The sequence below is a fragment of the Erpetoichthys calabaricus genome, chromosome 4, assembly GCF_900747795.2.
Source record: "Erpetoichthys calabaricus chromosome 4, fErpCal1.3, whole genome shotgun sequence".
Lineage (NCBI taxonomy): Eukaryota > Metazoa > Chordata > Cladistia > Polypteriformes > Polypteridae > Erpetoichthys > Erpetoichthys calabaricus.
In genome coordinates, this window is record NC_041397.2 from 47,124,146 (window position 1) to 47,146,289 (window position 22,144).

At 38.9% G+C, this 22,144-nt stretch overlaps 1 protein-coding gene across 3 annotated transcripts in view; it reads left to right on the forward strand.

Annotated features, from left to right (window-relative positions):
* Positions 1-10,335: 10,335 nt before the first annotated feature.
* Positions 10,336-22,144, forward strand: part of poglut3 (protein O-glucosyltransferase 3) — a 61,341-nt gene continuing 49,532 nt past the window's right edge. Inside the window, exon 1 of one of the 3 annotated variants that reach the window (XM_028799408.2) lies at positions 10,336-10,402. Coding sequence is in view for 1 of the 3 variants with exons in the window: in XM_028799407.2 (XP_028655240.1) it covers positions 10,685-10,895 (211 nt within the window). In the remaining 2 variants the exon portion in view is untranslated. Of the gene's footprint in view, positions 10,403-10,580; positions 10,896-22,144 lie in introns of those variants that run through there. The other 2 variants (XM_051926927.1, XM_028799407.2) reach the window with 2 other exon arrangements.

Consider the following 22,144-nt stretch of genomic DNA (forward strand, 5'->3'; position numbering starts at 1 on the left):
ATCACCAAAAGAATAAGCTGGCATTACATCATCTATAGCAAGAGAGCCTATAAAAATGGCAGCTCTGCACAGTCGCAGGTGCTTTTTACAACTAGAATGGCAAAAGGCAAATCTATCCGTTGTGGCAATTGGTGTCAATGCTACACTATAAAGGTGCCTTCAAACAATGAATTTGCTTATGTAAACAGAAAGCATTTCCACTCTGTTAATGCGCTGGTCTACAGTCCATAGAAAGTGTGTCACATTATGCAATTATGTAGCGTGCTGCACAATCGTGGCTTGCTCGTACCTGAAGAGATGCAGCATGATGAACCTGACCCTGATCCACCAAATGATCAGCCAAACTGGACAGCATTACAACTTTGTTTGACTGTAATTAGTTGAATGTAAAAAGAGTAATCAGGTGCCACATTTATTTTTTAACCAGTCCATTTAATTTAACCTAATTATGATCAATAACACATACATACTACAGCCCTTATATTCTTCAGTTCATTGGTCACATCTCTTACAGCATCCACTATTGCATTTTGTGACTCCAGAACAGCGGCCATCAGTACACAGCCAGTGGTTTCTGAGGCAGAGGTGTGTGAGCAGTCAGTGTCAAAAATGTGCTGGACACAACAGCCCCATCACCACCTGGAACTGCATCCTCAGCACAGGGGTCAGCTTCTGTAATATTTTCTGAAACAGAATAAACAGACAGTGGGCTACAAGTCACCTTTTCACATCAACTCTGATATCTGACCACTTCTCTTTTAGGTCACTGTGCAACGTTCTGAACTTACCACCACCCTGTATCACTCCATCAGTTTCCTTTTGTTGCATATAACACTGCTTAAGCCAACAAATACAACGCTTTTCCTTACCTCCACTTTGCATTCACTGAAAATTCTTCTTTTTTCCCCCCACATACTTTTGCCATTGCTTTTAAGAAAACACTGAACGGAAGGGGCTATTTAAATTGATTTGCATAGTGAAATATGCGATTTTCAGTGAGGAATCAGGGTGGGTCTGTAGGCAATATACATGTGTTAAAATTCATTTTGATTGAGATTTATAAAGGGAAGTGCATGGAACTTATGCTTATGCACAGTTTTATGCATCTGAATTTTTCTGTGCATATATATGCATTATTTCCAGTTTTGTCTGAATGCCATGTTTTAGTGTGAATTCTACTCACAACACTATGCATGAGGTCCCAGAACTGTGGCCTGACAAGTGGATTATTTATCATGACGATGCCCCAAAGCCATGATGTGCGCAGTGTTAAAATACAATACTGCCTATTATTTTGTATAAGCACCCTTTATTGAGTGCAAATGCAGAGCGAAGTTAACAATTCTCACACATATAAACACAGATTTGTTAAAACACACAGAAAGTCGATTTCGATTTCCAAGAGCCATCCTCTTACAGTTGTGTGCTGAACTGGCACCAGTTTTACAAAGGCAGAAGGTAGAAACTGATTAAATGGAAACCAAGAATATCTATCCATTAATTAATTGATGTGTTGTGGCCAGTTGACAATGTAGGAGATTAAAATTGTAAAAATGAAAGTCAAAAACAAAGTATGAGTCTTGAAGGCATCGGCCCACTGGCCTCCTGCCCTCTCCTGGGTTTTCTATAGTGGGGTCTGTGCTGGCCATCCATTGTGATGAAAGAATCTTCCCATCCAACGATTCCAATGCACCTTTATCCAAGATGAATTTTCCATGGTATTATCCGCATGTTATCCATATAGATAGATAGATAGATAGATAGATAGATAGATAGATAGATAGATAGATAGATAGATAGATAGATAGATAGATAGATAGATAGATACTTTATTAATCCCAAGGGGAAATTCACATGCAAGAGAGCAGTCAGGCAGTACAACAGTGGTACAAAATGTCACATCCAGATACCAAGCAGAGAAACGTGATAGAGGATGGGTTAATAGCAGGATAGTGTTCACAACTTCCTGGCTAAGAAATCAATTACCAAATTGGATTATCCAACCTATCAACCTTATTTAGCCCTTGTGAAAAATAAAAACTGACATGAATGGACAAAAAGATTTTCTGACATTTGTAACATTTGGTGTAATGTGTGAGTGTGAGTTCATGGGTATTCCAGAAAAATAGTGCAGGCGTGCTTCCAGCAATGGCAACATTGTCTAAATGAATGCTTAGCTGCAGAAGGAGATTACTCTGAAATTGACGGTAACCACTAGTGCACAGATACATACACATTTATTCTACAGGTTCATTCCGAGAATTAAGCTGTTACACTTTGTATGTCTCATACATTTTTTTCCTCTCTTTGCAACTACATAGTGTAATATTATGCTTTAAAATAACGTGTGGACATGGAATGGTTGGAACTTCATTTTGCAAGTCACCCTAAATTCTACCTCCTTCAGAACAAATCAAGATTATTTTTCTTCAATACTGAAAGCAAATCATTTTGTCTCATGTGAAATCTTGCAGGCCTTCAAGGCCCAACAGCAGCATATGTCAATCGAGTCGGTGCCTGTTACATAGTGTGCTGCAGCCTGCTTAGACAATGGGAGGAAATACCATCTGCCAAACACACAAATGCAGGTCACATATTTCAAGCCACAAGAGAAAAATTAAAACTCTTTTTGTTGCCATATCCTATTGTTGGTTAAAAGCAGACTCGTGACAGGTTGAATAAGGAATCTTACCAAAAGCTTAACTAGAGGCCTGACAAACTTGATTCTGCATTAAAGAAGAAATGTATGTGTGCTAGAATAAACACAGCAGTGCCTGAAGACATAGCAACGCAGCATTGTTCACCATCAAATTACTCAGAGTCATGACTAATATGCAAATGACACTATGTTCTCGGTCTGTCATTATGTTAGTCTTCAAAATCTTATGTTACTTTAATTTAAACCACAATATAGATTATTTACACCTAGTTGAGTTTAATAAAATTACAGTGCCTATAAAAAGTATCACATTTTATTATACAACATTGAATCACAATGAATTTAATTTAGCTATTTTCATACTGATCAACAGAAAAAATCACTTTAATGCCAAAGTGAAAACTGATCTCTGCAATGTGGTTTAAATAAATTACAATATACAACACAAAATAATTAGCTGCATAAGTATTCAGCCCCATCAAGTCAGCATTTAGTAGATGCACCTTTGGCAGCCATGATAGCCTTAAGTCTGTGTGCTCAGGTCTCTATCGGCTTTGCACACCTGGACACTAAAATGTTTCTCTTTTCTTGTTTGTAAAACTGCTCAGCTCTGTCCAGCTGCATGAGAATCATGAGTGAACAGACTATTTCAAGTCCAGCCATAAATTCTCAATATGACTGAGATCTGAACTCTGACTCCTCAGGAGCCTCATTTATAAAGCTTGGTAAGCATATTTTGAGCCCCATTTTGTATGTACAGTACTTCCCACATAAATGTCAGGATTTATTAAAGAAAACTTGATAGGGTGAACATACATATATTTATGACAACTCTGACCCATGCAACATTTTGGAGAAATTATGAAATGATTACACCCTTGATCAAGCAGAGAAAGGCAACCAAACCAGCTAAATGACGACTCATGCATATAACGATTCATATCACTGAGCAGTTATCAGAATATGCATTGGCATGACAAACATTATACAGTGGGGGAAATAATTATTTGATCCCCTGCTGAATTTGTAAGTTTGCTCACTTACAAAGAAATGAATAGTCTCTAATTTTTATGGTAGTTTCATTTTAATGGAGGGAGACAGAATATCAACCAAAAATCCAGAAAAAACACATTACATGAATGATATAAGTATTTGATCCCCTACAACCCAGCCACAGATTGAATGTAATCAGCACACAGCCAATCAATCAGTCAATCAATTACAGATACTCCTGATCTCAACTCGTTATGTGTATAAAGCACACCCGTCCACAGAATCAATTTCTTCCATTCCTACCTCTCCACTACCATGGGCAAGACCAGAGAGCTATCAAGGATGTCAGGGACAAGATTGGAGACCTGCACAAGGATGGAATCTCAAATTACACCTCAAAAACAGAGAATCTGACATACAGACTGTAGTTCCTTTTTAAGTTGGCCGGCTGTTCTACGTATTTGCACTGAAGAACTTTTTTGGGTTTTTGTCAGTTTATATTGGCTACTTGTTGCCACTTCTCAGGAAACTGGACGACAGATTAGGAATATATCAGCCAAGCTTCATGTTATCATGCCTACTGTCAAAGCAATACATTTTTGTATGGTGTGGGTGTACATACAGGAAAAAAATATATATAAAAAAAATAAAAAATTCATGTTTTTTTCCAACATAAAAAGTCAATTTGCAGCAGTGTCCAGTTCTCCTTACATAAGTGTATCACTTTACATCACTCATAATGCAGTAAGGGAATCTAGAGAGAATGAATCTGCTTTTGTTAACCGTAAGTGGCTACATTTCATTAACGCACGAGCCATTCAAGATGTGACTGGCACACATTGTGTCTTAGTGGCCTGAGTCAACCCATGAGACAAAGTAGCTTTGACAGATGTGATGGTGCTGTACGTATGTACTGGCTGATTTGTTGGAAAGGTAACTGGCTGAACCCTGAGTTTTTCACATAGTCTGTTCCATTCATTGTATCAGTAATCACATCATTACCTGTGTCAGGTGATTGTGGTTACCCACTTAGACAATGGTGCCTTACACCTTTCCAAAATCCCAAGAGAGCAGATGAGAGGGTTATAATGCCATGCATGAACTTGCACTTTCAGTTGCAGCACATAGGTAGATACACTTGAATGCAGGTGGTGGAAGTCTCGATGCGACAGGAGGAAGCTGCTCTACTAGCCAATGAAGTTCTGCAGCATCATGATTGCATATGTATGAGGATGATGAGCATGCTCCATATATGGATGTTTTAGGGCAGTGTTCGAGGCATATTCATGTACACATATTTACAAGGTGATTGTGATTTATAATGGGTAGAAATGTGCATACACAAGTTTTATAAATCAGAATTTTTTAGCATATGCATTTTCCTGTTTTTTTGGTGTACACGTATTTTCATTCTGTAATCCATCCAAAATTTTATAAATGAGGCCCCACGACATTAACAGTGTTGTTTTTTAAGCAATTACTGTATAGCTTTAGCTTTTTTCTTTGGGTCGATGTCTTTCTGGTAACAGGTTTCTTGCATTGCATTAAATGTTGCTGCATTCATTTTTACCCTCTACCTCACAAGCCTTCCGGGTCCTGCTGCAGAGAAGAAAAGATGGTGTGTTTTTGATAATGTGCAATATTTGGCTTGCACCAAGCATAGTGTTTTAGTCTGATGGCCACAAAGTGTGGTCTCATCAGACCATAGAACCTTCTTGCAGTTGATTTCAGAGTCCCTCATGTGCTTTTATGTTCATGCTTTCTTTTTTTCTTTTCAGTGGCTTTCTTTTTGCCACACTCTGATAAAGTTGTGACTGATGAAGCACCCAGGCAACAGTCTGTAAAATGTCATGTTCTGTAGCTTGCAGCACCTTGACAATCCTCGTAGGTCTCTTGTTGGCCTCCTTCACTAGGCTTCTTCTAGTATGATCACTCAGATTTTGTGAACAGCTGTACCATACTCTTTCCATTTCATAATGTCTGATTTAATTGGACTCCAATGGATATTCAGTGACTAGGCTATTTTCTTGTCTCCATTCCCAGCATTGTGCTTTTCAATCACCTTTTCAGAGTTGCTTGCCCATACTGACTCAACACAAGCCAGACCTTCCAAATGAGGTGCATTTATACTAAAATGAATTGAAACCCTAGACAGCTGACCTCCATTGAACAAATTATGCTACTTCTAAAACCAGTTATGTGACCAATTATTTCATGTTTTATATTTGTAATAAATTTGAATCACTTTGCAGAGATCTGTTTTCACTTTCACATTAAAAAGACTTTTTCCAATGAGCAGTGTCAAAAAAGCTACTTAAATAAATTGTGATACAGTGTTGCATAACAATTAAATGTTAGTGGCTGAATGCTGTTTATAGGCACTGCAGCATTTTGAAATATTTCAACATTTACATTTATTCTGCTTAACCACTGCTTCAAATCTATAGGTTTCTTCTTGTATTAAGAGACAGTCCTGAAAGGTTGCTTCCCAAAATCCTAATCTTAAGAACAGCTACAATGGGAAATGTTCTCTGGAAAAGACAGCAACACACACTGGAAGGAGTCCATTTTTATTCATAATGAAGCCAAACAATACACACACACACTTGATTCCAAAATTGTAAAAACACTGGCAGCACAGTGCAGTAGCTAAAGACTTTCAAGTCCAAGGTTACTTGTTCAGTGCTTGCCCCTTCCTCACTGTGTTAAACAGCACTTTATCTGTAAACAGCACTTGCAAATCCTGATCTTATACAATAAGTCACCTTGGTTAAATGCATCAACCAAATATACAGTATACCAATAATAAAACACTACTTGTATTAAGTAAATGTTTATTGGTTGAATGGAGGAAGAAATGACAACTTGAAATGCATTGTAGTTAACTATCCACTGAACAGTCAGTCATAATAACAAAAATTTCTAAAATAAACCAGGATTAACATTACTTGTAGCTGCCTCAGGCAAACATGCGGCAAGTTTTTTCAGGTATGGAAGGCAGAAGTTTCAGGATACGTTGCGTTATACTCACTAATCATGGTGCCAAAGAGCCGAGACATGCTTCATGTTGATAAGCACATCCAAGCATGCATTTCATTGTACTCTGTACATGCTACAATAATGACCATATAAACCTATAAATAACTGATAAGCCACTTAATGTACTTTTGCACTACAAGGGATTTTTTCCCTCCATGCATCTCTATTGAGCAATAGTTCATGCCACAGAATATTTATCCAATGATGAATCAAACATTATTTTATATAGTGCTTTATATGCTAACCCAAAGTACGAGTAAGGTTAGGATCAAGCTATGCGTCAATAATAGTGACTAATCAGCAGCCTAGCACTTCAAAACCTAATTCCTAAATTACAGAACACTCAGAAAGTATTCACATCCCTTCACTTTTTTCACTTTTTGTTATGTCACAGCCTTAAATCATTTAATTTCATTTTTCTCTACATCATCAACATTCAATACCACAGAATAACAAAGCAAACCAGGATTTTAGAAATTTTTGCAAAAGTATTAAAAACTAAAATGTGAAATATCACATTGACACAAGTATTCAGTCCTTTTGCAAATACAATTGACATTTGGCTTAGATGCATTTCACTCTATTAATCTTCACTGAGATGTTTCTACACCTTATTTGGAGTCCACCTATGGTCAGTTCAATTGACTGCACGTGATTAGGACAGACAAACACTTGTCTATACTGTAAAAGGCCCCACAACTGAAAATTTGTATTAGAGCAAAAACCAAACCATAATGTCACAGGAATTGCCTGCAGAGTTTAGACAAAGGATTGTGTCATGGCACACATCTGGGGAAGGCTACAGAAAACTTCCTGCAGCATTGAAGGATCCCAAGAGCACAGCTGCCTTCCAAATTCTTAAATGGAGGAAGCTTGGAACCACTGCAACTCTTCTTAAAGAGATGACCTCTCGGACAGACTGAGCAGTTGTGTGAGAAGGGCCTTGGTAAGAAAGGTGACCATGAACCAGATGATCACTCTCTGTGGAGATGGCAGAAACTTTCAGAAGGACAACAACTATTACTGCAACACTCCACTATTCTGTACTTTATGACAAAGTGGCCAGACAGAAGCCTCTCCTCAGTAAAAGACACATGGTAGCCCACTTGCTGTTTGCAACAAGGCACCTAAAGGACTCACAGACTGTGAGAAACAAGATTCTGTAGTTGGATGAAACCATATTCACCTTCTTGTGATGTTCTAGTTTAAAAATGAATTTTTCAGCATACATGTAGAATTAAATTTCATAAACTGAAAAAGTCTGTTTAAGTAGGTAAACTTTAATGTTATAAGGTTTTTAGTTAACTTGTTTCAAGAAAATTGATTTGATTAAGTCTTTACAAAGAGGAATTAAATATGAAAATTTATGTTAAGCAGAAGGGCAGCATGGTGGCGCAGTGGTAGCGCTGCTGTCTCGCAGTAAGGAGACCAGGGTTCACTTCCCGGGTCCTCCCTGCGTGGAGTTTGCATGTCCTCCGGTTTCCTCCTACAGTCCAAAGACATGCAGGTTAGATTCATTGGCGATCCTAAATTGTGCTTGGTGTGTGTGTGAGTATGTGCCCTGCGGTGGGCTGGCGCCCTGTACTGGCTGAGACTGGCTCCAGCAGACCCCCATGACCCTGTCTTAGGATATAGCAGGTTGGACAATGACAATGTTAGGCAGATTGCCCAGTGGAGGCAAAGTGGTCTTTTGGTCTTGGAACCCCTGCAGGGTTTTTTTTTCTTGCCTAAGTGGAGTTTTTTTTTGTTTGTTTCTTTGTTTGTTTGTTTTTTCTGTCCTTCTGGCCATCTGACCTTATCACCAAACTCATATAGATGGTTATATAAGGATGCTACTCTTCTACTTGATATTTATCTGTTTTAAAGATTGTTCAGATCCATAATTGCCTTATCTTATTTGTTTTTCTTTTCTTGTAACTTTCTCTTTAACATCTTGTAAAGCACTCTGTAAAACACTCAACAGTGTTTGTATGAACATATGCTATATAAATAAAAATTGTTGCTGTCAACACGAGAAACCTTATGTTCTCTAATGTTTTGAAAAAACTGAGTTCAAGTGGACCTCGGCAGTGCACTTACAATTTGCATACTTTAGTGTCATAACAATACCACTTCCATTAAATTTAATTTTGATAAAAATATAAATACAAATATATATAAAATAAGTGCATCAGTAATTATTCCCCATAGCAGCCACCAAACCAACAACTGAATGCAAACTGAACAACACTTTCTGATGAGAGCCTCTGGGTTGCAACAAGCAGTGCAGAGGATACTTTGTCATTTTATTGTATTACAGAATTTCTGAGAAACAATGACATCCATTGATGTAGCAGATATAAATAAATAAATAAATAGAAATTCATATTGAGGTGTTTAGGACAGAAATGACTGGTCGCTTTAGTTTGAAAGCTATCTACAAACTTTTTGCTCTTCTACTGTCTGGCAGAAGGTACCAGAATGTGTAGACCAGTTCTATCTGACTAAGAATTAGTCTCTTTCCTCAGGCTGTTAGGCAACTGAATAGCCTTCTGTCTCCAAATTCATTTTGGACTTAAATCACAGCACAGCCTCTATTACTACTGTTGTCATCCAATAAAAACCACCTTTTGACTGTGACTGTTTAAACATCTCGTGATACACAAATTACATGTTTGGCCTGAAGAACTCTCTTCCTATCACTTTTGTCTCTGGTGAGAGATTTTTTTTTTTAATCTTTAAAGCTGATTAAGTCTTACTTGAGAGTGGGCTCTAATTTCAATAAAGTGCAATGCTCCAAGGGCTTTGGACTTGGAGGACACAGTAGTTGCATTCACTGTAGCCAAAGGCTGCAAACAGTGATTGTGAAAGTTACGGTTGTATCTTTACAAGTCTTTTTGTGTTTTTTTTTTAATTTCTACTATGTGCACTATATTTATTTTTAAATAATATAATGTGCAATTTGTAATTATTTTATTACCATGTGGACCTTGACTTTTTTCCATTTTATTTATGTTAAGTTTTTAGATTTTTAAAACTAACTTTATTCTACTATTATTGGTTTTTCTGTTTTCTATACAAATGTTGTAGTATTTGTTTTTTTATAACGTCTGGGCCCCCAAGCCCCTAGAGTCACCTCTGCCCACAGTATCTATATTGAACTTGTTGCACCGTGGCCTTGGGGAACGACGTTTCGTATAACTGTACTGCCAATGAGTTCCTTTAAATTAATTTTCCACGCTGTACCAGTTGTTGTTAGAATTTGTGAATCCAATGAAAGTCATAAAAGTGTTACTTGTTCACTTTATCTAATAACAGACTGGTTAAAGTCCTGTAAACATTCACAGTCAAAAATGTTAACAGCAATAACGGAGAAAGGAGAACTTTTTCAAAGCACGGTAGGTAAGGTATGCATACAGATAATAATGCTGAAGACTTTATGATTTAATGATGCTAAAAACATTTTCTGCAAACTTGTTTACGTTGCCTATTTGTCTGACTATTTTTTGTTTTTATGCTTTAAGCATTGCTTTAGAATTACGTTAAAAAAATAAATAAACCAAGTGCCCACCTGAGCGTTCTTCTTTGAAGAGCTCAATAAAGTTCCACGGCGGAACAAAATGTCTTCCCGCTTGTGCATACCGGCTTTATTTTTAAGTAGCACCTGGACAATTTTTATGGGACGAAATAAAGAGTAATTGCAGCGGCAAACGTAAGCCTGCTGTTAATACGGTAAATTCAGTGAGTTATTTTTGAAGCGTATTGCATACAACATATCAATTACTTAATAAACAGGAAAGTAAAAAACGATTCAACATATTGACTGCTGTCTTAGCGTGTTAATAAAGCATCTGTGTCACGATTGGTCCCTCCGCAGACCAATCAAAAGTGGCCAAATTTTTAACAGAAAAAAGTTGGACTCGACCTTTTTTTGCAACCCGGTTCCGTTACGCTGACAATAGTTTTTTTTTTTTTTTTTTTTTAACCCTCCAATTCCGTCGGTGGTTCAGCAGCATGGCTAATCGTCGGTGGGAGCTGCCACCGGGAATTGCGCTGCTGATGCTTGCTTTACTGCCGGGAGGAGAGGGGGCTCGCGGTAATGAGATCAGTCCGGAAAAGACCCTAGTTTGGGGAGTGGGGCTGCGATCTGAGGTCGTGCTGCCGGTTCGTTACTTCTTCATCCAGGCGGTTAATACAGCCGGAGAAAACTTCACCCTGTCGCCAGGTAAAACGTGCCGCGTATCACCGTGAGGCAGCTACGCCCGTGACTGGGCTATGCCCAGCCGCCCCTCCCGTTGCTGTCCCACGTATAGTATGAAGGTGAAACTTTTCTCTGTCATTGCGTTTGAATGGCATATCAGTGGCCGCATAGTTCAACTCAATGACAGTTTTTTGTAAACTCAAGTTTATGTTGTGTTGAAGGGTGGGTGCATTTGAAAATGTGATAATTACTAAAGTTAATAATAATGCGAAGAATGGATATATGGAATTGAATAACAGAGTAAGTAGGGTGTTTACAGTTAGTAAGGGAAGGTGGACTGTTAGTGGCACAGACAGTGTGACATTTGATTATCCAGTATTCTTTCACCTAATCCTTGTGGACAAATAAAGTGTCTATCTACAGTATCTATCTAGATCTGCATATTCGCATATTTTGATAGGGAGCTCCAGAAGTAGTACATGCAAGGCTGGCACATACATGGGAGGGGACACCAGTCATTTACAGGGCATGCACCCACATTCAACAGCCTCATGCCAGATAGGACTTGCCAAATTACCTAACATGCACATCTTTTCCATGTACGAAGTTAAGGTAGTATGGGTAAATTGACACAGAAGAAAGTGCGTATACCACACAACCAGGGAGAGGAATCACCCTGAAGATGTGAGACATCTGACTAAACTATTGTGTCATCATGCTACTCACATAATCCAGTATATGTTTTTTTTTATTTGGTATGGGTGGATCTTGGTATATTGGGCACAGGAGAGTATTCTGTATTTATGAATGAAATTGTCTTCCTAAATTAGCATTTATAGTGGGGCAGCATTGTAGCAGATTGTTAAGCAATGATGTCTCACATCTCTAGGTAACCTGGCTTGAATCCTGGCCTGTTCATTTTCTGCGTGGATTTTGCTTGTTTTCTTTTTCCTTGTGTACGTTTCTCTGCAGACACTGTATGTTCTTTGGTATGGACTACTGCCCAGTCCATGGTTGGTTTCTGATAATGCTTGGACTGATTCTTCGGTGCCAGCACTTTGAATTGGATAAAGCAGTTTTGGAAAAATATGGACAGATGAATGGATGTTTGAATATATGTAACTTTCATAGACCACCATCAATACGGCCCTTTCTCAAAAGATGTAGAAATAAATTGTGGTTGCAAATTATCAGAAATTTGAGAATTAAATACTTAAAGCTACTTGCTGTACGTTATCTAAAATTATTTAGTTAAGTTTGCCTTGTACTGATGTGTCCAATATCTCTCAGGTCATATATTATTCCTTTTTGTATTTTAAGGGGTTTGATGTTTATAAAATGTGCATATTGTCACAAACTTGACACAAAGTCATATAAAGGTTTGGGGCAGTCACCCATGTAATTGTTTTCCTGGCTGCAAAAGTTGCTTTCAAATGAATACTGCACTGATGCGCATACAACCGAGTCCAAGACGGGACTGAGGGAATAGGGAAAAGGTGCAGGCTTTTAAAGGGGAAGACAGGAAGTGAGATCATAGGGATCAGGCTCATGTTCTTCAGCCATTGGTTCGAGCCCGGACGTGACATCACAGGGGCCGGAGCCGGCAAGGTTTCCTTCCATAGGCTCGGTCCCGGAAGTGACGTCAAGAGAGCCAGGTGGAATCTCCCGTAAATGGTCTACAGGAAAGGGAGAAAAAGAGTCAGTGCACTCTGCCACATCCCGGCATTCCTCAGAATTGCCTTTACTCAAGCCCTTTAGCTGCCTCCCATGCGCACGTGTGTGACAGTATAAAGTGTGCATTTTCAGACTTAAACAGTGTGAATTAAACACAAAGTGCTGTTCTGTGCCGTGCTGTGGTGCTGTAAGTGATTTTGTGGTTCCATAGAGCAGTGACATGTTGCATGTGATTAGTACATAAAAGTAAAACATTTACTGGACTCTGTGTATGTGACAATAATCAGCCTGTAAACATATAAAAATTCTTAGACGTCTTTCAACAGTGTGACATAATTCGGTTAGAATACATGATGAGCAATACCCTTAAGAATGATTTTTTCAACAAACCGTTACATTTTCAGATTGGTTACAGGGCAAGACAAAATCTTTGTAAGCTATCTCTTGATATTGAGACTTTGTTCATATCAGAAGTATATGTAAAAGATTATAATAGCAAAGAATTTTAACAGTTATGTCTGTCTCATATGTCAGAAAATGACTTAATGCTATGTCAAATTACATGAGTTTTCCCAGTGTTTTTCAGTTGTAGCCTTCATTTATATAATCTTGGCAAGTTTGACGCAGTCAGCGATGTACTCCCATGAAAAGCAGTTGTGTAGTGTGACATTCCCAGCAACTCACTCAAACTAGTCCATGACTGGAGCCCTAACAACATCAGATAGGTTTGTCTTTAGTTGTAGGGGTGGACTCTTTGTGCATGAGAGCTGACAAGCAATGAATTCTCATCCAGAAGTCCAATGCATGCATTGCAACGAATGACGAGTAATAAGGAACACAGAGTTTTGGACCTCACAAACAGAAGAGAAGTTTGTCCAATGCCTTGTGTTTTGCATATCATAACAGAATGGAAAAAAGAACAAAAAGGTTAGAGGTTGCAGATGAAGTTGCTTCACCTTTTTACCCTCTGTAACACACCCGTCAGGTAACACACTATTGGCTGTCACAGAAAGGTGCAAGCATGTCTGTGCTGGAAGCTCAGCAGGTAGTTGGTAAATTAGACATGCCCAGTGATTTTGAGTTGTTTAAACTGACATGGTCCAGCGATGAGATAAGAAACTGTAGTTGGCATTTCTGATACTGTATACACAATAACTACAATTCATGTAATATGACATTGCCTTTAAGTATCACTGTCGCCGTTTATCTTGATGAACTAAGCAAGCTGTCAGTCTCCATGTTCTTATTTTAATTGTATGATATTCTGTCTACTTGAACAATTCTAGTCTTTCTGAGCCAGATGTATAATATATAGGTTTGGAGACAACCATGAGTGAATTTTGCTGAAAAGTTGGTGGGGACAATTAGATGGCTCACTTAGTGTTATATTTCTAAACCAATCCAACGGCTTATGAAAGCAGCACTCAAAATAGGGGCAGTGATTTATAATTAGAATATTAGAATATAGCCGCAGCATTTTAACATGTAGGATATATATAGACAACAATGTTTATCTAAACTCTACTTGCTGTTGCTGTGCCATATAGTGAATAGTCAAAATGACAGAAGGATATTGTAGCAGGCAGAAGCTGTTCTCAAACTTGTCTGGCCAAGAGCCTGCAGTGGTCTACGTGTACGTATGTGTGTCTGTCTGTCTCTTCTGTCATAGCACTCATTACAATGTACAGATTAATCATTAAGCGAAATTACCCTATTGACCTCCTCAATGTATAACAGCAATTTTTTATCTTTTTCTCAGCTTTGTGTTTTGTGCATTTCTTTTGCTCTCTTCCTGTCACCTTGGTGAATTAAAGTTCACGGATGGTATACTTGGGCGGGGGGTGTCCAAAGAAGAAACCCTGTGAACATAGCCTTTGCAGCTGCAGGTTTCAGCACTATTTACCACAAACTTTTTAATGAGTTGTTCTTAGATGTGTGTTCTTTTTTGAAAATGACATCTGGCCCCGCAAGACCATATATACAGTATATATATCTATATATACTGTGTGTGTATATATATATTGTGGCCTGTAGAGGGTGCTCCAGCCTCCCAAACCTGATTCAGACAGATGTTGACAAGTTTTGCCACACAGTCCACGTTTATTATAGTGGGGAAGTGCTTTTCCTTCACTCCCCACCGCAGCACAGTTCTAAACAGTTCAAGCACCAGAAGACACAGTACTTTATTTCCTTCTCTTTCTCTTCCTTGTTCCGCCTCCAATCCTCCTTGGGCAAGCTTCGTCCCTTTTCCTCCCAACTCTAGCTCTTTGAGTTAAGTTAGGTGGCTCCTTTTGAGCCGCACCCGGGAGTATTCCATGTGGCTTGTTAGGGAGGTCTGGAATTAGTCCCAGGTGTGGTCAAAGCCCAAGTAGGCCTGTGTAGCTCCCGCAGCTCCCTCTTGTGGCATCCATGGATCCCAACAGGGCTGAGCCAACAAATCTTTATATATAATCTTCATTTGGATCTTGATCTTTGTTTGTCCGCGAATTCACTGCCTTGTGTGGTGTTCCTGCTGTGTTCAGTAGAGGGCAGTAGTGATGGAGGCGGAGAGGAAGTGAGGGGGAGGATTGTTGGATGAGGCTGGAGTGTGGTGATTAAAGAGGATTGAACTAAAGGAGACTATGTGCTGTTTGTACTGGCTGAATACACCACACCTTGGTTGTTACTTTTGTTTACAAACACTGTCGATAGCACTCTTTGTGTTTAGATCTGGTGTCGACACCGTGCTTTGTGTTTAGATCTGGCGTCAACACCTGCTTCGTTGTCGAGACTGTGGTTTTTTGTGTTTCTATCGACCGTCGTTGGCAGCACTTCGTCCAAATCAAATGTTCACCCACTGCTTGGAGTCGGCAGTCAGAGTATATACGTCGGACACACTTCTGTGATTTTCCATCAGTCGGCGTTTGGAGTTCAAGAAAGAACCATTGGTTCTTCCTTACTCTTTAGATTGCCACAAAGCAACCTGCGAGATTGGAGAAAGGTTGAGAAGAGATCGTGAGAGGAAACGACAGCGTCATGAAAACAAGATGGACTGTGAACGGAGAGAAGCAGAAATGCTCCTCCACCACCACATAATTACTATTCGGACAGTGATTCCGAATAGGCCGTTCCTATCGAATCAATGTCCAAGGGTTTTGTTTTGTAATTTTGTTTCCCTTATAAAAAACAAGGGGGCTCTGCCCCCTGCTCGCTTCGCTCGCCTACCCCTGGCGTTTTGAACCCGTGCCCGCTGGGCAGCCACTGTTGAGGATGACGCACGTTTAATACGGAGCATTCGCCCGTGTCACTCTGGGGCCCCTCACTGTTAATACGGAGCTCCGTCCGTACTATTATGCGGTGCATTGTGGACTACTGCGGACCCCATAGTGTTTCCCGTTCCAGTTTGTATCTCGGTCATCGAGCTTTTGTTTTTGAAGCTTTTGAATTCCAGTCTTCATTATCTGTAACCTGCTGTCCATGTGTTTGGCCCCCTCATTTAACCTGTTTATGACGTTTTAGTTTGCTTTCTACTCTGTCTTTCATTTCTGATCTCGCTTTACTCTGCTTTTGTTTCAATGACACCTGGTGCGTGGTGAATATATTTTCCCTTTTTCGAGTAATAATTTTCATTTGTTTGCGATACTGTGATGTTTATCATACTGTTAGTAATGCATCACTGTAATTTGATTCACCTATGCTGTATAGTTTGGACGAGTGAGGATGACGTATGTTTAATACGGAGCGTTTGCCCGTGTCACTCTGGGTCTCCCCACTGTTACTACGAAGCTCTTTCCGAACTATCATGTGGTGCATTGTGGAGCACTGCGGACTCTGTAGTGTTTCCCGTTTCACTTCGTATCTCGTTTAGTCGAGCTCTTTCTTTTTGGAGCAGTGCCTGCCTGGTCTGTGGCATTTCAGACGCACGTTGTAGGCGCCTGCGTTCATTAATTATATCTAGGCAGGCGCGTGTTTGTATCTCGGTCACTCGAGCTGTGTCGTGTTGAATCCGTGCCTGCTTTGCCTACGCAGCTTGAGACGCGCGTTGTAGGCGTCCACGTTCATTAGATCTGTCCACGCGGGCTCGGTGTCGAAGCTCTGTTAGTTGTTGAGCCGTTTGGTTTTGGAGCCGAGACAGTTTTCCTTCCGCAGTTTCAGACACGTGTCCGTACCATCTCGGGTTTGATGTATGAACCTTTGTGGACTCCATAGTGTGTCCCGTTTCACTCTGGGGCGGGGCGTTGACTCCTCTTGTTTTACTATGTCTCCTCCTGCTTCATGCCTAGGTTTTTTTGAAGCTGTTGCATTCCAGTTTTCATCATCTGTAACCCGCTCTCCATGTGTTCGTCCCCGTTCTTTAATCCCTTTATAAAGTTTTACTTTGTTTCCTACTCTGTGTTTTATTTCTGACCTCGCTTTATCCTGCTTGCGGCATGTCAGACGGTTCATAGTCTTTCTCGTTTTACTCTGGGGAGGGGGGCTTTGTTCTGTAACCTGCTCTCCATGTGTTTGTCCCTGTTCTTTAACCTCTTTATGACATTTTACTTTGTTTCCTACTCTGACGGTTCGTAGTCTCTCCTGTTTTGCTCTGGTGCGGGGGGGCGGCTTTGTGTGGCGCCTGCGCACGTGCGTAGTCTCTCCCATTTCACTTGGGGGGGGGGGGCTTTGTGTGGCACTTGCGCACTATGTCTTTTGCGTCCACGGCAGGTCCCTGCGTCCATATCCGGTTTACCATTCTCGTTTAGTAATATGGATCATAATGCTGTGCGACGAAGGGCCCAATTCACGACTGGCAGCCGTGTTTAAACAGGGAGCCCTTCACAGACAACTTTAATACGCGCAACGTAGTTGGGCGCACATGGCTAGTAGCTCCATAAGTCCCTTACAGCCCTGTGGGAATCCAAGGCACCATTGCAACCCAAGGTGCTGCCAAGTAGCAGTTAAGTAGCAGGTTTTTATGTTCCAGACAGAGGATCAGGTATTCCAGATCAGCATTGAGAATGGAAGTGGAAACATCTTTTTTTTTTTTTTTTTTTGAGTACTTTTGTGAATTTTGCAAATTTTGAGATTTGAATTGTGGACTGGACTTTGTTACTTGGGTTGCCTTATAGGCAAATCTTGGGTTTTGCTTTCTTTTTTGCTCTTATGTATGTATGTATGTATGTATTTATTTATTTTCTTCTTCTTTCGGCTGCTCCCGTTAGGGGTTTCCACAGTGGATCATCTTCTTCCATCTCTTTCTGTCCTCTGCATCTTGTTCTGTTACGCCCATCACCTTTTGATATTAATAATTTTTCTCTCACCCTTTGTTAATTTTTTGGTTCATAAAATTATCAAGGATTGTTTGGTTGTTTGATTTTCCCCTGTTGTGCCTGAGTAAGTCAAAGCCTAATTAACTTTCTAAGGAGAAGCCATTTTGAACAGTAGGCTTCAAGCCTGGGCCTAGATTTTGTGAGGCTTAGCCTCATGTTAGTGTTTGGTGGAAGGATTTCATAACAAAGAGAAGAATGACTAGACTGATTTCAGAACTGAGAGGTATGACCTACTTTTTGAGGAAAATCTAAAGGAATTGTACCTTTTTTATAGAAAACAAAAGCAACAAATGGCAACACAAAGATGTCACCAAAACTGTTTAAATAAATACAAATCCAAAATAATACTTAATTTCATAGACAAAATATACTAACAGGAGCAAACATGTCTCTAGAGGAGGCATTCCTAACTATTTTAAACAGTGCGTTCTTGTTTATCATGACACTGGAGAGTGGCGACATATTACACATTGGTCAGACATGCAAGTAAGAATTTCACTATGCTCTGTAAAAGTAATAATGCTGCTAGTCTTGAATATGAAATTCTTCACTAGTATTTTCATTGTCAATTATTTATGACACACTTTGAAGTGTTGAAGTTATTAAGCAACTAGAAGCCAATAATAATTATAATTAGCTTCATATTCCTTCAACAGTATAAATTGCCACAGCCAAAATTATAAAATATTAATTACAGCCAGTAATATATTTGTTTATTCATCAGTTTTATTTATTTGCTTAATCCAAGAGAGACTAATCTTTCCTAGCAAAAAATGGTGCAAGGCAGAAGTCTAGGGTTTAGTCACAAAAACACATGCTCAGATCTATAAAACTTGTCAGAGGATATGCTCACAGTGCTGCTGTAAGCAATGGCTGGCTTGATGGTAAGGTAACTGACTGAACCTGCAATTTTTGATATGGTCTGTAGTCTTCATCGTAGCAACAATCATGTCATTACATGAGCCAGGAGATAGCAACTACCCACTCAGACACTGGCACCTTATGCCTTTCCCCAACCCCATGCTTTAATTCCATACGGACTTCTTAAATGCCAGCAAGATGCAGATGCCTGAGTCGTGATGCATTAGGTCAGAGGCTACTCTGCCAGTCTATGAAGGTCTGCAGCATTGTAATTGCATATGTATAAGGTTGATTAGCATAGTCCATATATGACTGTTTCATGATGATAACCGAGTATGGAACGAGGTGTGTTTATTTAAGCAAACCTGGAAGATGATTGTGATTTATAAAGGATAAATTGCGTAGAAATGTGCATTTGCCAGGTTTTAAAAATCTTTTTTTTTTTTTTTTGTTTTCTTATTTTTTGGGGTATGCATACTTTTATAAATGACTGGGACCGTCTGATTAACTTAACGTACATATTGTTGCACTGTGGGAGAAAACCTGCATACACCACACGCACACAGTAACTAAACTGAGATTTTAACCTTGATTAATGGGAGTCTTGGCGCAGCACTAACCACTGCACCACCCTTATTTTATAGTGCATATTTAAATAAATTAGGAAGCTGCCCAAATCGTTCTGAACGCAATCTTTTGAACAAAAGCAGTGTTAATAATGGGAAAACAACTTAACAACATTCTCAAAATGTCAGGTGTAATTGTCTTTAAATATCATAATTATGGGTTTAGCTGTACATTTTTTGTAATTGTTATCATTTGTGTTTTATTCAGTTGCTGTTTGAAAACACAAACAGCTTCACACAATAAACTATTTTAGTATTATTATGTACTTTGCAATTTAAATAGTTCCCAAAATAACCATTTGGACTTAATTATAGTATCAAACTTAAGCACTGTAGATCCACACTTATGTTAAAAACATCAGAAACAGGTAGTTATTAATGCTTAATTCTTCATACTCTAATGTTTATATAGTAAGCAGCTGTAATTGCCATCTCGTAAGATAACTGACTTGTTTCTCCATTGTAGGAGATATCTTCTCCCTGGAGATTTAGATGCTAGTGTTTGTGCCACCTGAAGAAGAAAACAAAAAAACTCTTGTCTGTAAAAGGAAACTCTAGATTGATTACAGTAATGAAGGTTGAGGGGAACAGAATAACTGATAAATCTAAGCAACTTTATTAATATTGTATCTAGTGTCGCCCATTAATATCTTTCGACACTAGGCTATTTGAGAAGTGTGTATTGCTGCCATAGGGCATGGGGAGCTGGAGTATCAGGTGAAAGGCAAGAAATCAACCTTGGACAGTCCATCACATTCCACAATCCTGTCTCAAATCCTCACAAATCTTTGTTGAGTCCCTGAGGTAAGCAAAATGTTACTGGACATTTTTGCAAATAACATTTGAGGACAGCAGCCTGTGACGTGTAGATGACACTTGTGAGGTGACTTTGAACCCAGAGTAACACATAGAAGGTCCACATAAAAATGGAAAGCATAACTTATCAAAAAAAATAAATACACAAGGATAGGTATTACTGGTTGTGTAACAGAAACATACAACAATAGAGAATCAAAGAGATTGTACATAGTGACGCTCTCGTTAATCTGGCACCAAATTGTCCAATTTTCACGACAAAAGATTATGTGAAGCTTTTTATTTTCTTTAATGCCATATCTATTATGGATAAAGATTTTTCTCTTCATATTTTATTAGTTACAAAACTATATACAGTATTTGTTTTAGTATTTTATGGTCATTGAACAATAAGTCAACTGAATTTCATTTTTATTATAAAAATTGTACAGTAACACCTGTGGTCTATAGTTTAATTATAAAAATACCAAAGGTAACACTTTACAATAGAACATAAAGCTTCTCCTCACCTGGTTATGCAGGAGCTTAGTGTGAAAGTCTTTTAAAGGGATCAAGGAAAAAGAAGTTGTAATTGGCCGATCTAGTATCATGATGTCTGTGATCAGTACAGGCCCTAAAAGAACCTGATCAAGCATCCCTAATCATAATCGTTCCATGGCATTTGTACAGTAATACAATAATGAATCCCATCTGGTGGCTCCAGTTGTTCCTGCAGTCTTGAACTCCATTGTGTATGTTTTAAAATTTTATGTGTTTGTTACATAGAGTAGATTTTCTGATTAGGATTCTTTTGCTTTGTTCTTTTGACTTTTGTTTATTGTTCTGGCAACGTTATTTGGTTTATTTTGTCTATCTGATTGAGAACTTTGGACCATTGTTTCGATTGTGTTTTTTTTTTTTTTTGTGGACTCTAAACAAATGGAGATTACCTGTCTGCATATTGAGCAGAACAATGATTGTCAAAGCCAAGGGACACAAGAAAGACCCAAAGTCAAAATTTAAAATGAAATCGATTCAGACCAAGCTGACATTTATGCCTCTGTTTTCTTTAAATCTAACCACACCTAAAATAATTTTTGCAATGCTTTCAGTCCAACAAAAGGATGACTTTGTATGCTGGACATGACTGTTTTATACAGGAAAACCAATGACATCACACCTGTGTCGTGACTGGTCACGTGATAGCAAGAGGCGAGTTTATTGTAACTACTTTAAATAAAATAACAGAAACCATAACAGAAATCCAAGAATAATTTAAAACAGAAATTAAACAACTTGTCCCAAGACAAAATGAAAGTAAAACTGGAACCTACTGTACATTTTCCAGAAGTACAGGAAAAAACAACTTACACTCTAAAAAATGTAGAAAGTGCAGAAAAAAATCAGCAAAACACACAATCATGACATAAGAAGTACCTGTTGCCTCTTTCTGCTACAGTCATCGGACAGGCATGTCTCCCGTTTACCACTACCAGACCTCTTCCTAAACATGCAAATCAATTATCATGAGAGGACTTGTCATTGATCAGTGTCAGCTTCAAAGAGTAGGAGACTTGCCAGACATTACACAATTTTCTTACTGTTAGAACTGTTGCCTTATCTTATTTTTGGGTGTCTGTTTATGTAGGCAGGTGTGCTAGTTTTGGCAAAATTGCTAAATCACATTCAATTTTTGAACTGCTCTCTAAATCAAAGAAAAAAATTTCCCTCATACTTGCTGTGGTCACTCATAACTTATTTTCTTATTTTCCATGACTTTTTGTTCTTTTTGAACAGCTGCACAGATAATTAATACAATGTCAAAGTAATGATAAAAAGTTTTTTCTGTGAAGGCACAAACCTCCCATTTAACGAGTCAATACACTATGATTTAAAGCAGTTCCAAAGCTGTATGAAGGACTGCTTGGCTGGCTAGAAGTTGCCAGGCACAAGGGGTGCTTCCAGCATGCTAAATGACATGGAGAGTCACACAGGCAACAAGTAAGGCCATGCAAATGCTAATGTGGAA